This window comes from Bacillus rossius, chromosome 8 (genome assembly GCF_032445375.1).
Source record: "Bacillus rossius redtenbacheri isolate Brsri chromosome 8, Brsri_v3, whole genome shotgun sequence".
NCBI classification, from domain to species: Eukaryota; Metazoa; Arthropoda; class Insecta; order Phasmatodea; family Bacillidae; genus Bacillus; species Bacillus rossius.
Window position 1 is genome coordinate 70,548,041 of NC_086336.1, and position 22,839 is coordinate 70,570,879.

A 22,839-nucleotide genomic window follows, 5' to 3' on the forward strand; every position below is an offset into this window, starting at 1 on the left:
GAGTGGCAACTCAATGCTATAACAAACACTCTTATTTTCTTTGGATATCCGGGAAATGTGCGTTATTTATAAGCAAATTAACATAGTAAATCGTTAACTTTTCAGATCTATGTTGGCAAAATTGATTTTTTTATGGTCATTCGTTACTGGGAGTATTCACCATATAACGTTTAAGATTATTTATTTTGAATTACGAAACAACCAAAACATTATGTAAAAATGCTTCATATTATGTTTAAAAAATTATAAACTGCATAGCCACAAAGTATGACATCATAACATTAGTTTCAGTTACTAATAACAACACGTGCACGCGTTTGAACAGTCATCGCAGCCATAGTTGTTTCATAGCTACCAAAATCATTCAACGTTCTCAAGATTTATTTCAAATTATGTTTTGCCATTTTACTCAATTTGCCACTCCGTTAACACAACATTTTATAAATTCTGAACTACGAATGTCAGAATTTTTTTTACGTTATTACGTTTAAGAAATTTCTGTAGTTTTCTTATAATTAAAACTTAATTTTTGATGTTGGCATCTTTTAGCCGCACATTTTTTTTCAGTGGCCGTACTCCTCCAATTCAGTTGCGCCCGCCCGTATCTAAGCGCTCGGATTTCAACAAAAGGCACCGCCTCTCGATAGAGTGAGACAGAGAATTACGAGCACGACCTTGAAAAAAGCGACGCTACAGCGCTCTGGCGTGGAAGCTGGTAACTACGAGTACCCTCTTGTGGAAAGAAGAGCTATCTAGCGGCGGAGCTAACAACTACCACAGTTTTGGATCCGAAAATTGGAATAATAAATCCTATACCCTCGCGACTTCTATAAGTTATATATATTCAATGCTGATAGTGACGGGAAGATAGTGTGTACGAGTGGTGCGGATTACCGTGAGACAAGACGAATTGGAGTCGAGAGTGGAAAGGATCCTGCCCGCGCCTGGGAGAGAGACGCCTGAGTCGTCGCTGAGTTCGGTGTGCCGCGACCACGAGACGGAATCCGCACGTTGCTACAAACATGAACGACTTCCAAGAGGCGTAAAATACTGGATCGATGGGGACTTTCCAGAACCGGGCGAGAGTTGCGATCAATTTTCAAAGTATGGATGTGGCGCGGACTTTCCAGAGCCGAGAAAGAGTTGCGTTCACTTCTCAGATTATGAATGTGGATTTGTTTCGAATACCAGGCGTATGGCATGACAATGTGCGGTGCGCGTTCATGCCCCGGCGGGACACCTGATTGGGTGGTTCTGCGAGAAGTGCGGCAATCTATGGCACGAGGAGTGTTTACATCTGACCGATCTAGCAGAGGCGTGGATGTACGGGTTTACGTGTCATCGGTGCCAAGTGAAGCTGTGTGTAGACGCTGCCGCAATCGTCACGACGACCATGAAGGCCGAGTGGTCACACTGCGGACGCAGACACATTGCTCGCAATGCCACTGCTTGAGACGACAATACTCCCGATGCCGCTGCAACTGACGCCGCAGACGCCTCAGACGCCGCCCCCGACGCTGCCACAGCCACCCGCAACGTACGTCACCGAGGACGTGCCACAGCCACCCGCAACGTACGTCACCGAGGACGTGCCACAGCCACCCGCAACGTACGTCACCGAGGACGTGCCACAGCCACCCGCAACGTACGTCACCGAGGACGTGCCACAGCCACCCGCAACGTACGTCACCGAGGACGTGCCACAACCACCCGCAACGTACGTCACCGAGGACGTGCCACAACCACCCACAACGTACGTCACCGAGGACGTGCCACAGCCACCCGCAACGTACGTCACCGAGAGCGTGCCACAACCACCCGCAACGTACGTCACCGAGGACGTGCCACAACCACCCGCAACGTACGTCACCGAGGACGTGCCACAGCCACCCGCAACGTACGTCACCGAGAGCGTGCCACAACCACCCGCAACGTACGTCACCGAGGACGTGCCACAGCCACCCGCAACGTACGTCACCGAGAGCGTGCCACAACCACCCGCAACGTACGTCACCGAGGACGTGCCACAGCCACCCGCAACGTACGTCACCGAGAGCGTGCCACAACCACCCGCAACGTACGTCACCGAGGACGTGCCACAGCCACCCGCAACGTACGTCACCGAGGACGTGCCACAACCACCCGCAACGTACGTCACCGAGGACGTGCCACAGCCACCCGCAACGTACGTCACCGAGGACGTGCCACAGCCACCCGCAACGTACGTCACCGAGAGCGTGCCACAACCACCCGCAACGTACGTCACCGAGGACGTGCCACAACCACCCGCAACGTACGTCACCGAGGACGTGCCACAGCCACCCGCAACGTACGTCACCGAGAGCGTGCCACAACCACCCGCAACGTACGTCACCGAGGACGTGCCACAGCCACCCGCAACGTACGTCACCGAGAGCGTGCCACAACCACCCGCAACGTACGTCACCGAGGACGTGCCACAGCCACCCGCAACGTACGTCACCGAGAGCGTGCCACAACCACCCGCAATGTACGTCACCGAGGACGTGCCACAGCCACCCGCAACGTACGTCACCGAGAGCGTGCCACAACCACCCGCAACGTACGTCACCGAGGACGTGCCACAGCCACCCGCAACGTACGTCACCGAGAACGTGCCACAACCACCCGCAACGTACGTCACCGAGGACGTGCCACAACCACCCGCAACGTACGTCACCGAGGACGTGCCACAGCCACCCGCAACGTACGTCACCGAGAGCGTGCCATAACCACCCGCAACGTACGTCACCGAGGACGTGCCACAGCCACCCGCAACGTACGTCACCGAGAGCATGCCACAACCACCCGCAACGTACGTCACCGAGGACGTGCCACAGCCACCCGCAACGTACGTCACCGAGGACGTGCCACAACCACCCGCAACGTACGTCACCGAGGACGTGCCACAGCCACCCGCAACGTACGTCACCGAGGACGTGCCACAGCCACCCGCAACGTACGTCACCGAGAGCGTGCCACAACCACCCGCAACGTACGTCACCGAGGACGTGCCACAGCCACCCTTTTCGTATGTTACATGGTTGAAAGTTATCTTGTCATATTTCCTATATACAGTGCATTGTTCTCCTGTCACATGTTTCAGCTCATTTAGCAACAATGAATGAGGAACTCATGCTAGACTATACATTACACTATATAATTATTAACTAACAATTAACTGCAAACAAATAAATATCTGTTCGGATGCATCCTCACAGCCATCAACTAATGTTGTCAATGAATATTTTATTGCTGTTAAATTTTCTTCCGATCCTAATATGACACAATAAGTTTTCCTTCATTTTGCAAAAAAATTTATTTTATTCAATTTTTTTTTGTTAAATGTTTTTATGAAATTATATGATTTAGTGACCTGGGGTTGCCAAAACTATTAATTTGCTCAACTATATAACCTTTAAACTGTTCATAAAACATTAGAAATTATATTGGCAAAATTATATAAAAATACTGAAAAAAACATTAACAATAGATATATTGAAAGTTTGAATAAAAATATATTAAGCCACCTAAATGCTTCATTTTCTTGTTATGAAGTTTTGTTTCTCTTAGTATTGTGCTTTAAATAGTAATATAAAAATAGTACATTGTTTGTGTATGAAAATATCTATGAATAAATAAATTGGAAATAGTATGCAGGATATGAGTAGGGCCTATATCGAATCTGAGTTCAAGGGACTGCTATAAAACTGAGTTGTATTTATACTGAAAATATCCACAAATTAGACTAACTTCACTAGCTACTGCTTCATAAAATGATACAACTCAACAATTTTTTTTAAATTTACTTAAAAACCAAATTTTTTTAAGTTTAAATAATTTAAGAGCCAGCACAAAATGTAACTGCCAGAATCATCACCTGAATTCCACTGCATGCACCTCTCAAATATAACGAACTAGACTATCCTTTATGGCCACCTGGCATAGTGAATATTGCAAACTCTGCAACCATAGTGTATCTTTCTGTGAGGCTGAAGCTTAAGAGACTGTTGTGCAGTTCAAGTAGTTTACAGTTTCAACAAGTTTTTAGATTAGGTTAGCTAAATTGTGTAAACTGTCTGTTACATTAGGTTCGCTGGATCTAAAATATTTTATACTTGTATGAGAATTTTGTTAGGGAAGCTACATTTAAAAAAATGTTAAATTGTTTTAATAGTTAGCAATGACTTACTTTAACTTTAACTAACCTAATCAATGATTTAAACATCATTTAGAGTAGTTTTCATTTAACAAATCTATACCACCTGGTCACATTATTTAATACTATTTATAATGTAGCTAACTTAAACAACTGTTCACACTAGTTTAAAGTATTATAAAAGTAACTTAATCTAACCCACCATTCACAATATCTTAAATAATATTTAACATAACTGAACCAATCACTTGTTCTATCTGTAAACTACTGGTGATAAACATTCTATTTAAATTACCTCAACACTCTTAGATATTGTCTAAAAAAATCATCAATAAACAAATGTAATTTTTTATATTTTTTTAAGGTCAATTCTAGATTTTGTACAGTTCTTACTTTGCAGCATTTTCATAAATAAAATAAACCCAGAAAATGTTTTTGAATGCTAAATACATTTCTTTATTTATCCTGAAAACAGACCCCAAGACCCCGTTACTTTATCGCCTTCCCCACTATCAAGAGTTACAAAACTATTTGTAATATCATAAAATCCCTCAAGAAATTATAAATATTAAATAAAAAAATTAATAAAGTTTATGGTTATTTCAGATATGCCATTCTTGTCCATAATTATCTCTGGAACACCTATATAGCCCAAGCATAGTATCAGAAATGTCAAGCCCCAGCATTTAATTGGATCACAATAGAGTAATATATGGAACACCAAAACAATTCAAAATTCTCATTTTTTTAATAGTGGAGATTTCCTTAATATAATTTGTAAATGGTGGTTTAAATTACATATTTAGTCCAACAAGTTTGTAAAATATCACGTTAACAGCTTAAAGTGGAATTTCTGTGTGTACATGCCACATCATCATTGTTTATGTGTTTTTTTATCTCTAATGTTACAAGTATTTTTGTAAAAAAATAAAAGTAATTGAAATAACAATGGTTGTGCAAATGTAACAATAAATTGTTTCAATTTTATGATTTGCAGTTTTTTAATAAGTAGGTAATTACATTCAAGCTAAGTAAAATCGTGTTTAAAAGGTGTATGTGGGTTATTAATTAACATTATCCATCTGTGAATAGTCCCCGCCGGTGTCCACAAACATAGAAAACCATGAATAGATGACCCAAACTGACCATTCAAATACACTCACATTTAAAGATTTTTTAAGGTTAGTATGGCTACATTAAAAAATACTTAAAAACATTGTTGCTATTAGCTACATTAAAAATTATGTTAAACAATTAACTACAGCTTACAGTGAAATTCATGTATCTATACTAACCTAACTAACCATTCAGTGATACTAAGTACATATAATGTAACTATTTTCACGTAGTATACACGTTAACAATTGCTCTGGAACATATAAAGTGAAATTTCTCCCAAAATATAGAGAATTCAGAAACACGCTTTTAATGGTAAATACAGTTATCTTTTCTTTCAACTCTGGATTATTACAGATAGTCAGTATTTTTTATATTAACTCTTGATTCTCATATGAAAAATGTATCTCTTTTCAATTCACGTATAAGAGCACATATTAAAAGAGACTAACTCAAATCTAACCCAGAGAAATAGTGGAACTTATCTCAGTATATATTTACTTAAAAGACGTAAATTTACTTACCAGCCATCCTTAGGTGTTATGTAGAAACAAACAATTTCATCAATATAAAACGTATCTTCTATTCAAAACCTCGAATAAATGTTCACCACGCTTCTTTCCAATTCTCAACGCTCGCTCATAAGGTAAAACAAACGGAAACGGTAACGGAAATTGGTGTACCAATCTCACAACAAATCCAATATTTGGTGTTCACGAATTCACAATTTTATTTCTTCATCAAAAACAGCCAAAACACCTAAAAAATATATATATAAAGGTTGTACTTCACTATATTTATTAACCTCTTACGTTAAGTGTTTTCGTTCAATTTTGATAGAAATATTTTTAACTGCGATAATCATGTTTGTCATGTTGCTGCTGTGACCTGTTGCGACTGCCGGTATCTACGCTATTATACAAGAGATTATTTTGTAGAGTTACAAGCATCGCTCTTGTAATTTTACAACCAAATGTTTTTACAAGAGAGACTATTGTAGTTTTACAAGGGTTTGTGGAAGTACAAACAAATTTCTTGTAAATTTTACAAAAAATTTTTAGAGTGTACGCTCTAATCATGCAGGTTTAAAGCCATGCAGGAGAGGTAGCATGCATAATGTGCTAGGAGGGGGAATGGCCAGCCATGGCAACGTTTTAGCCATGACTAACTCCCCTCACTGACTATTCTAGATTAAAACTAGATAAGTTGGGCCCAGGTAAAACCTGCATAGACACGGAGGAAAACCCTGGGCACTTACATGAGTGGATGAAAAATTTCATGCATTAATATCAAGCAGGATGCTTACGGGAAAACAGAAGGATGGAATCTGGAAGAAGAGTTGGACAGAGTATGTAGAAATGAGTCTACCATACGGGGGGGTTGGGGGCTTGAACATTGCTGTCCGCATTGGTTTGGGTGGCACTGGTTGTTTCGGGGGCGACTTTAGTCGTTTACCGCCGGGCTGCCAGCCAGCCCACTTAAATTAAGAAGAAAGAAAATTATTTATTTAAATTTATTTAAGCTGCAATTCAAAATCTCATGCGTTTCAGCACACAGCCGGCACTGGAGGTGAGGCCTGCCAGGCGAGCGATGCCATCAGACATGAGGGTCAGCCCTAACACGACAGGCAGATAACCCGAGGGGGGCGACCATTTACCTGCGTGCTCTACACTATTTTGAATCAGCACTGTGTGTCCTTATCGCTTGGTAGCTTTTGTTAAGTTCGTGCTTTGTCGCGAGCTGGTGCATCGAGCCTGCACTCAGGAGTGGACAAGAGCCTCAGATTGACCGAAGTCGGTTAGGGAAATTGTCCAGTCCTTCATCGCGGGCGAGTGACTCCGACCATAGAGTAAGTAAAGGGAGAGGCGCCACTCCCATAGTAATTATCGTTCGCTTAAATTTGTAAACAAAACCCTTGCGATCATACCATTTCTTTGCAACTTGACAACGAAAAAATTACAGCCAAATACAACCTGAGGAAGGTTTAGCGCGTGATAGTTGGCATCTTTATTCACAAACTTGGTGCAAATACGGCACATCAATTCTATTTATTTTACTTTGCTCGTGTTTTAGTTTATATTAACGGTGAAATCAACCTCAACCTGTCCTCGATAATTGTGTAAACATTAACCTCCGTGTCACGCCTCACTGTTATTGTTACGAGAATGTGTGATACGGTTTTATGTTCTTTGCAAGACATATATTTTTAACTTGCGTGAAATTAAGGTGTTAAGCTTCAAGTGGTGAACAATTCTTTTTAGCGACTTTTTTTTTTTTTTTTTTTTTTTAACAAGTAGGGACCCTAGGGGCCCGCACACAACAACACCATTTAATACATAAAAACATACATAGGCACAAGACAAGACACTGTACAAACATAAACACAATTATGAAGATGATTGTATTTGCTAACAGTTCAAATATTACATATGATGCAAGAAATGTAGTATAGGCCTACTTTCACAAAAAATAACTTAAATTAATTTAAAACTATTTATAATTAGAATAGAAGTAATTTCTAGTACTGTGACAGCAACTTAGGTTAACACAAATTAATAACAACTGGACATGTAATAAACAAAAGAGATCAAAACTTGTAATCTATTTTTCCCGATGTTGGTGAAACATGGTATGATCCAATTTTTAAGGATTCAGTTCGTCCTATCTACTGTGACCCCCCTGACGCGGACTCCCAGCAGCGGGGCGCTGGCAGTGCGGGCGGCGGCCGCCAGGGGCGCGCGCGGGCAGGTAGTAGTTCCCCGCTTGGCCGCGCCGCAGCGCCACGCGCGCTCTGCCGGCGAGCGCCTGCGAGGCTGGCCTCAGTGGAGCCACGGGCCAGACGGCGCGTCGCTGCCTCTCCGCAACAAGTGGCCGAGAGGCCAGCTCGGTAAGGCGTCTCCCGCCCGGTGTCTCCTCGTCCTGCGTAGGACAACAACCATGGCGTTCGAGAGGCGGAGAAACTAAGATAAATGCGCAATGTGATGGTTCGTTACCACAACGCCGAAATACCATAACGTCGAATGTCAAATTTGACCACAACGCAGAAATACCATTAACGCCGAATGTCAAAATTGACCACAACGCCGAAATAACAACTGAATGAATTTGTGTGTGTTTCTTAAATGTACCTTAACGCCGAAATACCACAATCAAACCTAACCTTACCTAACCTAACCTAGCGTAATATAACCTAACCTAACTTAACCTAGCCTATCCTAGCCTAGCCTAACCTAACCTAATCTAACCTAGTCTAACCTAACCTAGTCTAACCTAACCTAGTCTAACCTAACCTAGTCTAACCTAACCTAGCCTTTGTGGCAGTCCTGCAATGACATTTTTCGACGTTAGTGTATTTCGGCGTTGTGGTACACAGCAGTTTTCTAGCTGTCGGCGTTGTGGTCAATTTGGCACTTCGGCGTTGTGGTATTTCGGCGTTGTGGTGCGTCCCCAATGCGAGCACCTTGAGTGCTTTCAACCATCTGTACAAGATGTTTCACTTAATAAAATTTCTTCGACATTCGCCTTGCAGTTTTGCACTGTTCGTCATGGGAAAAATTAATGATTGCAAAATAAGATAATATTTTTTTATATATTTCATTTCTTATTTTGAATTTATGAATTTTTCCCATGGCAACCAGTAGAAAAACTGCAATGGCGTATGTCCAAGAGATTGTATTAAATCAAAATTTCCCAAATTGCACGAATAATTTAAAGAACGTATTACGTTTTCATGTCAAAATTATTCTAAAAAAACGCGCGTTTTAGCCATGTCACTCTCCTCAAAATGCAGTTCAGAAGCGGAACACGGAAACAGAATCACCCATCCGTCCTTCGGTGCATTCTGAGATGCTTCTCGTGAACAGACGTCACTCGGATATCTCGAGCAGGGGTCGTTACCACAAAGCCGAAATACCATAACGCCGAATGTCAAAATTGACCACAACGCCAACAGCTAGAAAACTACTGTGTACCACAACGCCGAAATAACAACTGAATGAATTTGTGTGTGTTTCTAAAATGTACCTTAAGGCCGAAATACCACAATCAAACCTAACCTTACCCAACCTAACCTAATCTAGCGTAATATAACCTAACCTAACTTAACCTAGCCTATCCTAGCCTAGGCTAGCCTAACCTAGTCTAACCTAACCTAACCTTTGTGGCAGTCCTGCAATGACATTATTTGGCGTTAGTGTATTTCGGCGTTGTGGTACACAGCAGTTTTCTAGCTGTCGGCGTTGTGGTAATTCGGCATTGTGGTACACAGCAGTTTTCTAGCTGTCGGCGTTGGGGTCAATTTGGCATTTCGGCGTTGTGGTGCGTCCCCCTCGAGCAGTTTCCTAATGGCGTGGTTTCTTCTGAAGTCCTGAACGTCACGTGAGTGTCCGGGTAGGCGGGCCCTCAAGAGTGTTCCGTAGGGTTCAAGGTCGAAGTGGTTTCCGAGACAGCGACTCGGCAGGACAAGGAATCGCATGAAACTACCAGTACATAGAGACCGGAAAAATTCGCGGGTTCAATGACCTCCAGCATAGACTCCAATATCCTCTACACACTCGGGCAAATGCCAACTGTTCATTGGCTGCTGACTTGTGAGTCGTCTCGACTGGGTGGTCTGTGATTCGACACTTCTATGAGTGAGGGTCTCTAATTGGCCCTCAGTCCTCCAGATTAACAGTGAACCAATGGCAGAAGCAGCGCTAAGGTATAATTATTTGAATTTTAGCATAACACGAAATGAATCCGCGAATTTTTCAGGTCTCTACCAATACAGTAGTTTTATGAGAACTGAACAACATCTTTGCAATGGCCACATCCTTTTGACATGGTTTTTTTTTTTTTTTTAGAAAAGTATGGCCTAAACTGCTATAATTTTACTAAAAACAATTTTTTTTCTCTCCAGATAACTTATAATCATTAGCAGAGTTCGGTCTAATCGTAATTTCATAATGAAAAAAAATATTTTAATAAACGATTTTACAAATCCAGTTATTTACTTGTGCAAAAAAAATAAATTTATCACCACATCTACTTTAAAGTTCAAGTGAAAACGAGGGGGGAGGAAGGACTCCAATGTTGCGTTGTCGAAAGTACAAACATTGTTTGTTAAAACTGTTGGGAGGAGGGGTTGGGGGGATAAAAGTTTAAACTACGTTTGATGCCTACTTCCAAAACATTTATCTTGCAAACATTATTTTGAGGCCCTTAAACATGTCAACAAAGGGGTATATTCTCTGTGTTGTGTCTTGAGGCATTTGAAGCGAACATCAGGGTTCTTACGCCTCTTAAATAGCCTTAAAACCTCTTAATTTGTCTTTAATTCAATAATTGCCCTTAAAAGTCCTTGAGTTTCACTAAATGACCTTACGTGCTACTTAGTAATACTGATAGCGTGCAAGTAGTTGTTTTGATGTTATTTTGTTTCCTAATTGCTAACAAAAAATGCTCTGCGCATGCGCAGTGCAATCAGAGAATTTCGAGCCACGTGACTATTTTTTTTTATAAAAAAACGTTTTTAAATTTGAATTTTATATCTCACTTTTTAACTTAAAATGTGTGTTTTACTGTCTTATTTTAAACTTATAAAGTAAATGTAATTTGCGATCAAATTATATGTCAGGGCTGGAAACTTTCAGACACTTTGCTTGGGTTAAAAATGTGTTCCAGAATTAACTGTGAGCAATAGGGGCTTACCGTAAGAATTGAACCAAATAACGGCATTATTATTTTTTTGTTGCATTAACTATTAACATGGTTATTTTCTTAAGGGATTTTGTGCTTTTACAAATAGTTTTCTACCTCGATAGTGGTGAAAGCGATGAAGTAAATGGGTCTTTAAAAACTCCTTAATTTTATACTGCACAATAATTAAAGAACCTTGAACCCAAGGGGTGTGCATCGGACATTGTTGTGTCCTGTCCAATAACAAAGCTACATGTACGGATACTTTTCAGTAGCATCGCAGCTGCCTGTAACACGACGCATAGGGGCGAGTGGGTATTCGATGCGCGCGCCGCTGTCGCCCTTACTGCTGCCTGTGCTGTGTGCGAGGCACACGAGGTCAGTCCGCGCCGAGTCCTGTTCATAAACTACATAAGAAACGCCACAGTGCAAACACGTAACACGCGACAGACGCAAGGAAACTACGGTAGTTTGAACAACACTCAAGTGGCAAGATGTCACCCAACCGTACAACTTGAAACTGTTTAAAAACGTAAGGAAAAAAAATTCATATGTCAGCCTTCTTTTCATTAATTTTTTTCCCTCACGAAAGACCACAAATCCATTAATTCATCATTCATTCAGTACTTCATACATATATTATTCGGTACTGCAATATTTCATATTCTTTTCATTATTACTGCTGAAGATCTGTTACGAAAAATATCTTGCATTTTGTGTTCCGTCACACATTACGTCACCAGATAATTCTTACATAATAAAGGTAAACCGTCTCGCAAGTGTCCATGTTAAGATAACTTACGTGGCATTTCACACCTCTGCAAATAGCAACTGGTGAATATACGACAGAGAACTTTTTGATGTAGGTAACAAACATGTGAATCAAAGAGAATTTTTTATGCTATACTCGCGTGGGTCTAGCCAATGGCAGAAAGAGGCAAAATTCGCGGTAGGCTAAAATCGAAATACTTGTACCTTTCCGATCCGTCTGCTGTTGGCTCACTGTTAGAGACCGGAAAAATTCGCGGATTCATTTCGCGACAGGCTAGAAATACAAATACTTATACCTCAGTGCTGCCTCTGCTATTGGCTCACAACTCAACCTGGATGACTCTGGGCCAATGAGGAAAAACTCAACTGAAGAAGCATCAAATCACAGAGACTGCTACGTCGGGACGTCTCACAAGACAGCAGCCAATGAGTGGGTGACATTTGAATGAGCGTACGTAGAACTATGGAGTTCATGCTGGAGGTCATTGAACCCGCAAATTTTTCAGGTCCCTACCAATGAGTGGAGACCTGAAAAATTCGCGGATTCATTTCGTGTTATGCTAAAATTCAAATAATTTTACCTAAGTGGTGCTTCTGCCATTGGTTCACTGTTAATCTGGAGGACTGAGGGCCAATTAGAGACCCTCACTCATAGAAGTGTCGAATCACAGGCCACCCAGTCGAGACGACTCACAAGTCAGCAGCCAATGAACAGTTTGCATTTGCCCGAGTGTGCGGAGGATATTGGAGTCTATCCTGAAGGTCAATGAACCCGCGAATTTTTCCGGTCCCTGCCAATGAGGAGAGGATTAATTGCGGAGTCTAGCCTAGAGGTCCCTAGCCGTGATGACGTGATGGCAGCAGTGTGACGGCGGACGTGTGGGGCGCGCTCTGCCCCCAGCCCGGGCGCCGGGGATGTGGACGGGGTAGCAGGCCTGCCCCCGGGGGCCATGGAGTCGGACGGCGAGGCGGGCGTGGTGGAGGCGGCCGCCCCCGCAGCTCCGGCGGCGGCCAGCGCCGCCCCCGAGAGCGAGATGGACGCCTTCCTCCTCGGCAGGATAGGGGTGAGTCTCCCCTGCAGGATAGGGGTGAGTCTCCCCTGCTGCTGCTTCTAGCGGCGTCACAGCCCCCATGTACTGCCCGCTCCACAGTGGCTCGGAGACGGACCTGCGGCAATGCAGAGCTTCGTGCGGCCGATGGAAGCCGAGCGCTTGGCAGCGCTGGTGGCATTCTTTGTTTATTATCATCTTTGAAAGATTTGTGCAATGGGATTGCATGACTTTATGTAAGCTTTTGGACATACGCCATTGCTAAGCACATGTATGTATGTATGTCTGTAGAAGAAAACAAAAAAAAAAAAATTCCCAAAAGAAAAAAAACACAAATTAAGCAAAAAAAAATGCTGTTGTCAACAGGATATAAACACCACATAATATTCCATAACAGGAATATGGTGAACAAACAAAGAAACAACATTTGTTGGGTTTTTTTTTTCGTTCTCTTAGTCGATTTTTCTTGGTTTTTCTTTGTTTGTTGACCATATTCCTGTTATGGAATATTATGTGGTGTTTATATCCTGTTGACAACAGCAATTTTTTTGCTTAATTTGTGCTTTTGTCTATTGGTGTTTTTTTTTTAGTTTTCTTCTACAGAAATAGTGCTTAGCAATGGTTTGTTTATCTTCTAAATACGTTAAAAAATTTGTTTCGAGTACCAGAAAATCCAGCGTTCTATTATCGCTTAGTCGTTTAAATTTATCATATAACTGTAAATTCTGCCCGAACTATAATTTCTAAAAATTTATATATATATTTTATTATTTAAATTATAATACTTAGTAACATTTAAATACAATCTCATTGGCTATCCATTTGTTACGTTGCGGTGCATTGTGGAAGCAGCAGACTCGATGTTTCCGTGCCATTACGCAGCGGGTCTTCACGGCTTGAAAACAGTCCCTGACTGAAGTGTAACCTGGGTTCCTGGTGCGTGGCTGTGACCATGACCTCAGAGCGAGGCAGGATGGCCGAGGGAACTGGCGGCGCCGGGCAGCTGGACACGTGATCCATCATGCTGCGGTCTCGGCCGAGCGGCTAGGGGCGGCTGTGCGGCGTGTAGGGGGTGTGGCTGCTGCTATCTAGCGAGACAAACTGACACCAAGTGCTTCCTGGAGCGGTTCACACACGCAATTGCAAAGTTGAATAACCTTTATGACGTGACAACGTCTAATAAATCGATGAACGCCGGCTGCACGCACGAAAAAGTGTCCCGTTACGCACTTTGTCCCGTTACGTGGTGTCCCGTTACTCTGTGTCCCGTTACGCTCATTGTACGCTTGCGCCGCATCTATCTCTCTTACACTCGATTGGAACAACCATCGATTTGACTTTTTCGAGGAACATTAAACTTGAAACACTACCATTCGTTTCCTACTTTACCTATAATCGTCCTATCCTTTACAGAATAACACAGATTGGAAGAAGTTAAATAGCAAACATGTATAAAAGTTATAGTTAAAACAATCTCTTCGTTAAAGTAATAAACATATTTGAATTACTGAGTGCAAATAAATGAAAATTTATCAATTAAATTGCAGATTTCATTTCACTCCTTCTTTGTATCCATACAAAATAGGGATAATTCAATAAAAACAATTCAATTTTATTCATAAAAGTATGCAATAATTTCATCAATGTTTTGTTATGACGTTGTCACGTTAAACTATCGTCCGTAAACCGACTTTACAGACAACCATTTTTTTTATAAATTAATTATTAAATTCTACCTGATTTTTTTTCAAATAACATTTATATGTTGCATGTATTTGGCAAAAAAAAAAATTCTTACAACATACAAACTGCAATGTTTATTTGTGCAACGCCATTAGAAACAATTTTTATAGAAAGTAATGGTATTAAAACAGAACAACCCATCATAACGACCAGAGTTGAGCCTTGAGTTAGGCATTTAAGTAGCCAACTTCATAGGTTCACGGCCCTACCACGCTAGAATCCACGGCTATATCCATATACTCGAGGAATGTCCAGCTGGTCATTGGTGGACGCTTTGGGTGGCCATCTTTCTCTTTGGCTTGAACCACACGGAAACAGCACACCCAAGAGATAAATATTCATCATTTGGCTAGGGATGTAGCAGGGCTTGTCGAGTCAGCAACAAAACACTCGTACGAAGAGAATAATCATGTAGGTATGTGTTTAAAGGGCAGCATAGTAGTGAAATATATAACTTAATATAATGATATGCTATCCATTAATAAAATTACATGAAGTTGCCTACCATGTATTTTTCGCGATAAAGATTTACACACCAATCACAGCCAGCCAGTACGGAAGCAAACGCGTCCTGATTGGCCCGGCCAAATAAGGCAATGGCATCTCTTGTAGGCGGCCGCCAGTTACAAGAGAATAATCACTATCGCAGGCATACCTTATTGCAGGCTAAAGAGCTATCAGAATTTTTCGCGAAAGATACATGCCCATATTCATATGTTAATAGATTCAGATTAACAGTCTACCATTAAAATAAATAAGCGGGTTTAAAAACTGGTTAAAATAAATACTAGACACAAAATAAGTAAATATGTAATTGGTTAAAATAAATCCCAGTTTACAGGCAGAAGCTGTTTCGACTAACGTTTACAAATAATGTTATAAAGTCTACAACGAGCTACTGAAATTTGGTGCGAAGGAGTTTAAAGCCAAAAAGATTTAGATTAGGTACACAGAAAAAATAATTCGGTACTATTACAAAGGATTCCTTTCGAAACCAGTTGTCACGAAATAGTTTGTAATACTACAAGAAAGATACTGCAACTTTGTTCAACACATGGCTGTGGTAATTTTTGTGTATATGAAATACGTTTTTCGAGATTACACGGAGTATTTAAGGAAATTAGCGCATAATTTTATACTTTAATTGTGGTTTCATTCAAGCTTAATTATTTTTAACAATGGAAAATATAATCGAATATTCAATAATTTTACTTTATTTTGTTTTGTTATGCGTATTAATGACAGTTTACAAATAACTTTAACTGTTAGAGGTACTGGGACCACACGGAGCATGAATGCCCGGCTAACAATCAGAACCCAGTACTACTGCGAACACTATTCTTAAGTGATACAGTTGTTTTCATGTAAATGTAAAAAAATTTAAATGTCTATAATTTTAAGTGAATATTTCTGTTCCATTTACAAAAAAAAAAATTACACTTTGGAATGTGTCCTAACAAGAAACCGCTCAAACAATTGAGTAAGTAAAGGAAACCAAACAAACAAAGCAAGTCTAGTTAGTGAATAAGGTGATAAAGGGAGGAGGGAAAAAGGGGGGAAGAGAGAGAAGAACTGAAAACTGCCGCAAACATATGTTCAGAAATGAATTTTCACGCAACGCTGGGGAAGAGGAAATGAGAGGGAGAAATGAGAATTCCATCCACAGGCATGAAAATGACAGACATGTTATGAAGAAAAGGAATTATATGAAAACGCTTGGAAATGAAAGAGAACGTCTACATAAAATAACAAAGCCTGGAAATAGGAGAAAACGGTAGATGGCAGTAAGTAGTATATTTTTCATGGAATCTGCTGGCATGTGATAATAATTTTATGGGAATAAATTATTTCTGGAAAGCCCAGTGGTGATAATGCCTTTTGAAACATACTGACTATAATGATTTCAACAATGAGAGTTTTCAAGCATTTACCTACCAGTAGGTATAGTTGCTTAGGTGCGGTGGTCGAGTGGTTACAACGCAAGGCGAGCGGGTTTCGATTCCCGGCGTGGTTGTTCTCACGAGGGAAGCGTGACGGACGTTGCCATGGCCTGCGGGTTTCCCCCGAGCTGGCTCCTGCGAGAGTCAGCCCCACTCCATCCATGTCGACCCTGCCTCAGGCTGGACACTGCCATGTCATTCACCACCTGTGTAGTTGGCGGTTTGTTTACATCTTACTATAGTATATTTTTTTAAGTAAAAAAAAAGTGGATTGTCTGTAAAGTCGGTTTACGGACGATAATTTTACGTGATATCGTCATAAGAAAACATTGATGAAAAATTGCATACTTTTTAATTTTCAAATATTATTTACAGTTTTTGCAAAATTTAATTTAAATAATTTGTTTAAATATAATCACGAACAATTAGTTATAGAAATAAACTGAAATCAAATCAATGTCAATAAATTGTTAATTCGAAATAACGAAATTGGACAAATAAATTAAATTTTTTAATTTGCTGCTTTTAAAATGCCCGCCTCAAACTGTTTGATATTATAAAAGATTTTCTCGCAAGGTGGTTGGCCGGTTCTTGCACGCTCGGCTCAGACGGAACTTGACAATGAGTCATGCTTTTTCGTGCGTGCAGCCGGCGTTCATCGATTTATGAGTAGAGACCGGAAAAATTCGCGGTTTCATTTCGCGATAGGCTAGAATCAAAATGCGTTTAACTTTTTGCTGCTTCAGTGATTGGATTACAGGTTGTCTGAAGGACTCTCAGCCAATGAATAATCCTCAACGAAATAAGTATCGAATCAAAAGCATTTTAGTTAATAGGTGTCACGAGACATTAACCAATGAGCAGATGTAATTTGCCCGAGTGCATATAGAATATTGGAGTCTATCCTGTAGGTCACTGAATTCGCGAATTTTTCCGGTCCCTATTTATGAGACGTTATCACGTCAAAAATTTCGTACATACTACATGTCTTTCGTCAAAGTGTTAAAAAAAAACATTATATCAGTACACAAACAGGTCCTAGTGTACTCTGTGTCAGGATAGTGATCAAATTCTGTGGTCCCGTCTTAAACGTGGCACAGAACTACACAAGTGTGCAATTCAGCCTGGTGCGGAATCAACCACTGGAGCATATCGCTGGCAACTGGGAGATTCCACGTGTTCAGTATTTTTGTAGGCCAGACTCTTAATACTTGTTGGACGTTCGAGAGGTCGCATGCCATCAAGCTAATGCTATATATATAAATATTGACTGTAAATAATGATACATAGCGACAGGCATTTTTCGCGAATAAATCTAAACGCCTATTAGAATGCAACAAGGTATATCTGCACTAGGGGTTTCTTCCTTGTGATTGGCGGCCGTCTGCGAAAGAAGTCGTTGCCCTTTTTGACCGAGCGACTCAGGACGCGTTTGCTTCCCCACTGAATAACTGTGATTGGTGTTGCAACAATCTACATGCGCCTGATAGAAATTCACCCAATCACTAAACACAGACGATGCTACAGTGTTTTAACTTATAAATAATCTCGGAAGCTTTTCGCGAAATATGCATGGCCCTATTAATACAGTGTGTTGTGTATCAGTTTCGCTGGTTAAGCCGCGCGAAGCTATGCCTGTTCGGTACAAGCTTGTTGAGACAGCGCCTATAGTGATAACAGTCGTCATTCAGTTCTCACTGTGCTCTTCCCACGGTCATGCTTTTTTTTCCTGCTAAAATATTGCGAGACCAAAATGACCATGGACTCCTCTGTGTCTCGTGATTGGTTGATTTAATCTGAGATGCATGTTCCGCTGTCGGCGCTCGAATCACAGGAATTCAGCGTGGCAGCAAACGTGTTGTCCTGGATGTTTCGGCCAAACAAGAAGTTACTTCTCTTGCAGAAGATCACCAATCACAAGCAAGCTTAAACTTACATTAGCGGCCAGATTTTGTGCGGATTGTCCACTTTAATTGCTTATACAACTATCAAAATAATTGCCTAAATAACTGCATCGTGGTTATGGATGTATCTTACCCGAAACAAATCTGATCGCCCTTTAAACCGCAATAAGGCACGCCCGCTTTGTGATTGGCGGCCGTCTGCACGAGAAGTCATAACTAGAGACCTGAAAAATGCTCGGATTCGTTTCGTGTATTGCTGAAATTCAAATAATTTTACCTAAGTGCTGCTTCTGTCATTGGTTCACTGTTAATCTGGAGGACTGAGGGCCAATTAGAGACCCTCACTCATAGAAGTGTGAATCACAGGCCACCCAGTCGAGACGACTCACAAGTCAGCAGCCAATGAACAGTTGGCATTTGCCCGAGTGTGCAGAGGATATCGGAGTCTATCCTGGAGGTCATTGAACCCGCGAATTTTTCCGGTCTCTAGTCATAACTAACAAATAAGTGATTGATTCGTGTAGATTAACTTCCGCAGTCGTGGTCATGAATATTTCCTCGCGGAGATCCGGAACGAACTCGCGTTTCAAGAATCCCAAGATGGCGGACCTTGCGGTGAGGGCTCGTCCAGGTTGGGAGATGCGCTGGGGGGCCAGGACGCGGCCTGTGCCTGCTCGTGTGACCAATTAGGGAGCGGCGTTGCCTCGGGAGGGGGGGGGGAGGGTGGAGGAGCACTCTGCCTCCCCTCTCCCCCCTCCCAGCGGCGCGCGGGGCGAGGGAACCACATTAGCGGGGCTTCAAGGAGCAGGAACAAGTACCAGGTCCCAGCACCGCCGCCCCTGAAATATTCACACAGCCCCGTCTGCCTCGCCGCGGCTAAAAGGTTCCCCGCTCTGCAGCGCTGCGGTCGGCGAGCATGTTTTTATAAAAGTTTATCCGCGGCGGACCCGCGAATGACGTCATCGCATGTTTTGTTTTTATTTTAAATTCCTCATCTCCTCCCTCTTGTAAGAATCCTTGTCGTGAAGAATCCGCGCTTTTACTTCCCTTCAAAGTAACGTCGCTCTCTGAAAGAAAAAAGAAGAAAACCAACATACCAAAGCATTTTGTTTGTGGGACTTTCTTTTTTTCATTCTTCTATGGTGGCTGCGATATCGTAAAAAGGTTTTATCCCTCTGAATGCAGGGGCAGCCTTCTTTTCACACACGAGAAAGCCAAACGACCGATCGTGCATCTTCGGTTTTTTTTGTTAATTGTAAATAAATATGGCGTTGTTGATAAAAGGATACTAATGGTCGATTAGGTTAGGTTAGCTACATTATAAATACTTTAAAACACTGTGGACGGTTGATTTGGTTAGGATAGCTACATTAAGGATACGGAAAAAAGCATGAACTTCGGGGAACTTCGGGTTTTGGCTCTCTCGTCTGTGAAAAGAAGGCCGCCCCTGAATGCAGGTGGCCACGCCTGCATGATTGCTTGGTGACCAGTTTCATCTCGTGGCGTGCGCCATGTTGGCATGGGCTGATGTGGATTTGCATGATGGAAACAGTTTTGAAATTTTTTTTAAAGGAATTTATTGTTTAACGACGGAGATTCTAGTTCATTTTCACTTACCGACATCTTCCGTGCTTGAGCGCCATTTCCGCGATGTTTTGGGCGTGACAAAGTGGTGAAGGGAAGGTGAAGAAGTGACTTCAACTGCGTCACAGATTGTCACTCCTGACAATGTCCAATGCCATGCTTTAACGTTTTTTGTTTGAAAAAAAAAGGTGCGTATACGTATGCATGTTATACTTACTTGGCGTAATAAAAAAGCCAACTTGAATTCGGCGTGCAAGCAATGAATATAAATAATCTTTTAAAATGACAGGAGTGATATTATAAATTAGGTTCGTGAAGTATAAATTCAATCAAATTATTTTTTTAAAATAAAAACCTCAATATTGAATATTACTTTAAGTAAACAAATGTATAAAATGTATTAACAACCGTGATAATTATTTTCTGAAAAAACATGCGTATGTCATTTTTTCTCTCCTAAAAACACGGAAACATTTCTACTCGTCCGCACTCAGCGTATTGTTTGTTTCTTCCCCGTGAACGGAAACCCCTGTGATACCTCGGGCAGTCTTCTGAAGATGGGCACACCGGGGTGGGCGGGGCACTTGAAGGATGTCGGGTCGCTCAGCTGGAACTGCCCCCCTCCCCCCCCCCCCCCCCGGGGGATGCTCTTAGCGCGCCACTCAGAGCGCGAGGACTCCACTCCACGTCCCCCCTCCCCATTCTCCAATGCGTCCTTCCTCGGCGTCTCTGCTTCCTCCGGTCCGCGGCAGGGTGTCCACAGTTGGTACTGTCCTACCAGATCTATTAGCGGTCTAGTACATTTACGCTCGGATCTAGTACTTGTTTCTTTTATATAATAACATTACAGCAACTCCAATATGTTTTATTATTATAAGCGAAATTTTTTTTTAAAAACTATGGAATTTATGTGTGTGTCTGGTGTGATATTTAACTTCAAGTATTGCAATGTCATAATAACTTCCTAAATTGTTAAAACCATAAAAAAAATAATTTGGTACTTTTAAATTTCAAATCTAGTACTTTTTTTTCGCCTAAGTTGGTACGAAATATTTTTTTTCCCTTGTGGACACCCTGGTCATAAGGCACAAACAATGCTGTTTGTTGTGATGTCCATAATATCTGTTTATCTTCATCGTTGTGTTCGTATATTTGCTGCGTTGTACAGGATTTGTTGTCGGTCTTCATTTGCTGTTATTGTTTAAACTGTCCCGTCGTTGTTAGTGCACTGTGTTCGTCTGTGCAGTAATTATTTTATTGCGGTGTCAAACATTTAAGCTTGGAAGTGTTTTTGTTTCATGGTCTATAGACCTCAAAACCATCGCCAACTCAAAAGAATATATATATATATATATATACACACACACTTTTTTTTACTTTATTCTTTCAGTGCTGTCAGAGATGTGTAACGTCTAATCACGGTTTCGAGCAAATTCGTGACAAGGGTAGAAAAACAACAGAGTTGGGCTGAGATTAACTGAGACACTCTGCATAGAAAATCTTGAGAGTTAAAACTTCGCTCGAATACTTATCAGTAATTTACCTGAAACGTAATAAAAAAAATACTAATGTACTAAATTCCACCCATTAGCATAAGTAAACTTTGTATTAATTGCGCGGGGGATACGTAGGAGAAAATAAATGATCCAATTTCATAATTATTTTCAAATTAAGGCCTTCGTAGCTGCACTTAACTAATTTACCTCGCCTCAGACTAGATCCGGGTGAGAGAAAGAGTACATACACTTATTTCTGTATTCCGAAATTCAGGAAGTATTTTTTTTTTTATGACGTTCCGGTCTGACATTTCATTAACCGCGCGGCAGGCTTACTAATTCTCTCTGTCTCTCTCTCGCTCCGTCGAGCTGTCTCGCTCTGTCGGCGGGACAGGACGAAGTCGGCCTGATTGGTTCCCGACCCGGGGCTTGGGGGGGGGGGGAGGGGGTCGCTAGGGACGCGTGCTCGGAGCCACGCAGCGTGCGGGTCCGGCGCCCACGCTGTTGTCATGGCGACCAACGATCCGTCACAGACGAGCGTCGCTACGCCCCTCCGGGTGTCTGCTGTCTCCACCTCCCGGCGGTCCCGAGCAGGTACGTGCTCCGGACACTTCCAGCAATGTCCGGACTTTGCTAGTTCACACTGGGATGTTGCTCTGATTACTCCCGCGTAGAGACCTGAAAAAATTCGCTGATTCGTTTCGTGTTTTGCTAAAACTCAAACAATTTTACCTAAGTGCTGCTTCTGCCATTGGTTCACTGTTAATCTGGAGGACTGAGGGCCAATTAGAGACACCTCACCCATAGAAGTGTCGAATCACAGGCCCACCCCAGTCGAGACGACTCACAAGTCAGCAGCCAAATGAACAGTTTGCATTTGCCCGAGTGTGTGCTGAGGATTTTGGAGTCCATCCTGAAGGTCATTGAAACAGCGAATTTTTCCGGTCTCTACTTCCACGGCATTCATGTGCAATTAGTAGGGACCTGAAGAAATTCGCGTGTTCCACGACCTCCGGGATAGACTCCACGATCCTGTGCACACTCGGGCAGACGTCGCCTGTTCATTGGCCGCTAACTTGTGAGGCTCGTGATTCGTCACTTCTTTGGTTGAGGGATTCTAGTTGTCCCAGAATCGCCCAGACGAACAGTGAGCCAATAAAAAAAAACAGCCCAATGTTGGAACTCACAAAATGAAGTTCTGTACATTTACGCCTCTACTACCCCTGTAGGACGGAGACAATAAAATCTGATCTTTTTCAAGGCAGTGTTCGCCTTCCAGGGTAGGCAACCGCGCGCACTCACGAGTGCCGCCAGGCACCGCACGTTCTGGGCGCTGACTTCTGACTCGGCCGGAGGCACTGTGAGTTACACTGTGAGTCA

At 42.0% G+C, this 22,839-nt stretch overlaps 1 protein-coding gene across 1 annotated transcript in view; it reads left to right on the plus strand.

The window, feature by feature from the left end:
• The first annotated feature begins 1,469 nt into the window (after positions 1-1,469).
• The window catches only part of LOC134535412 (inactive dipeptidyl peptidase 10-like), a 344,969-nt gene continuing 323,599 nt past the window's right edge, over positions 1,470-22,839 (plus strand). The window contains exons 1-3 of the mRNA XM_063374486.1: positions 1,470-1,537; positions 7,990-8,187; positions 12,645-12,807. Of these exons, the coding sequence (XP_063230556.1) occupies positions 1,470-1,537; positions 7,990-8,187; positions 12,645-12,807 (429 nt within the window). The remainder of the gene's footprint in view (positions 1,538-7,989; positions 8,188-12,644; positions 12,808-22,839) is intronic.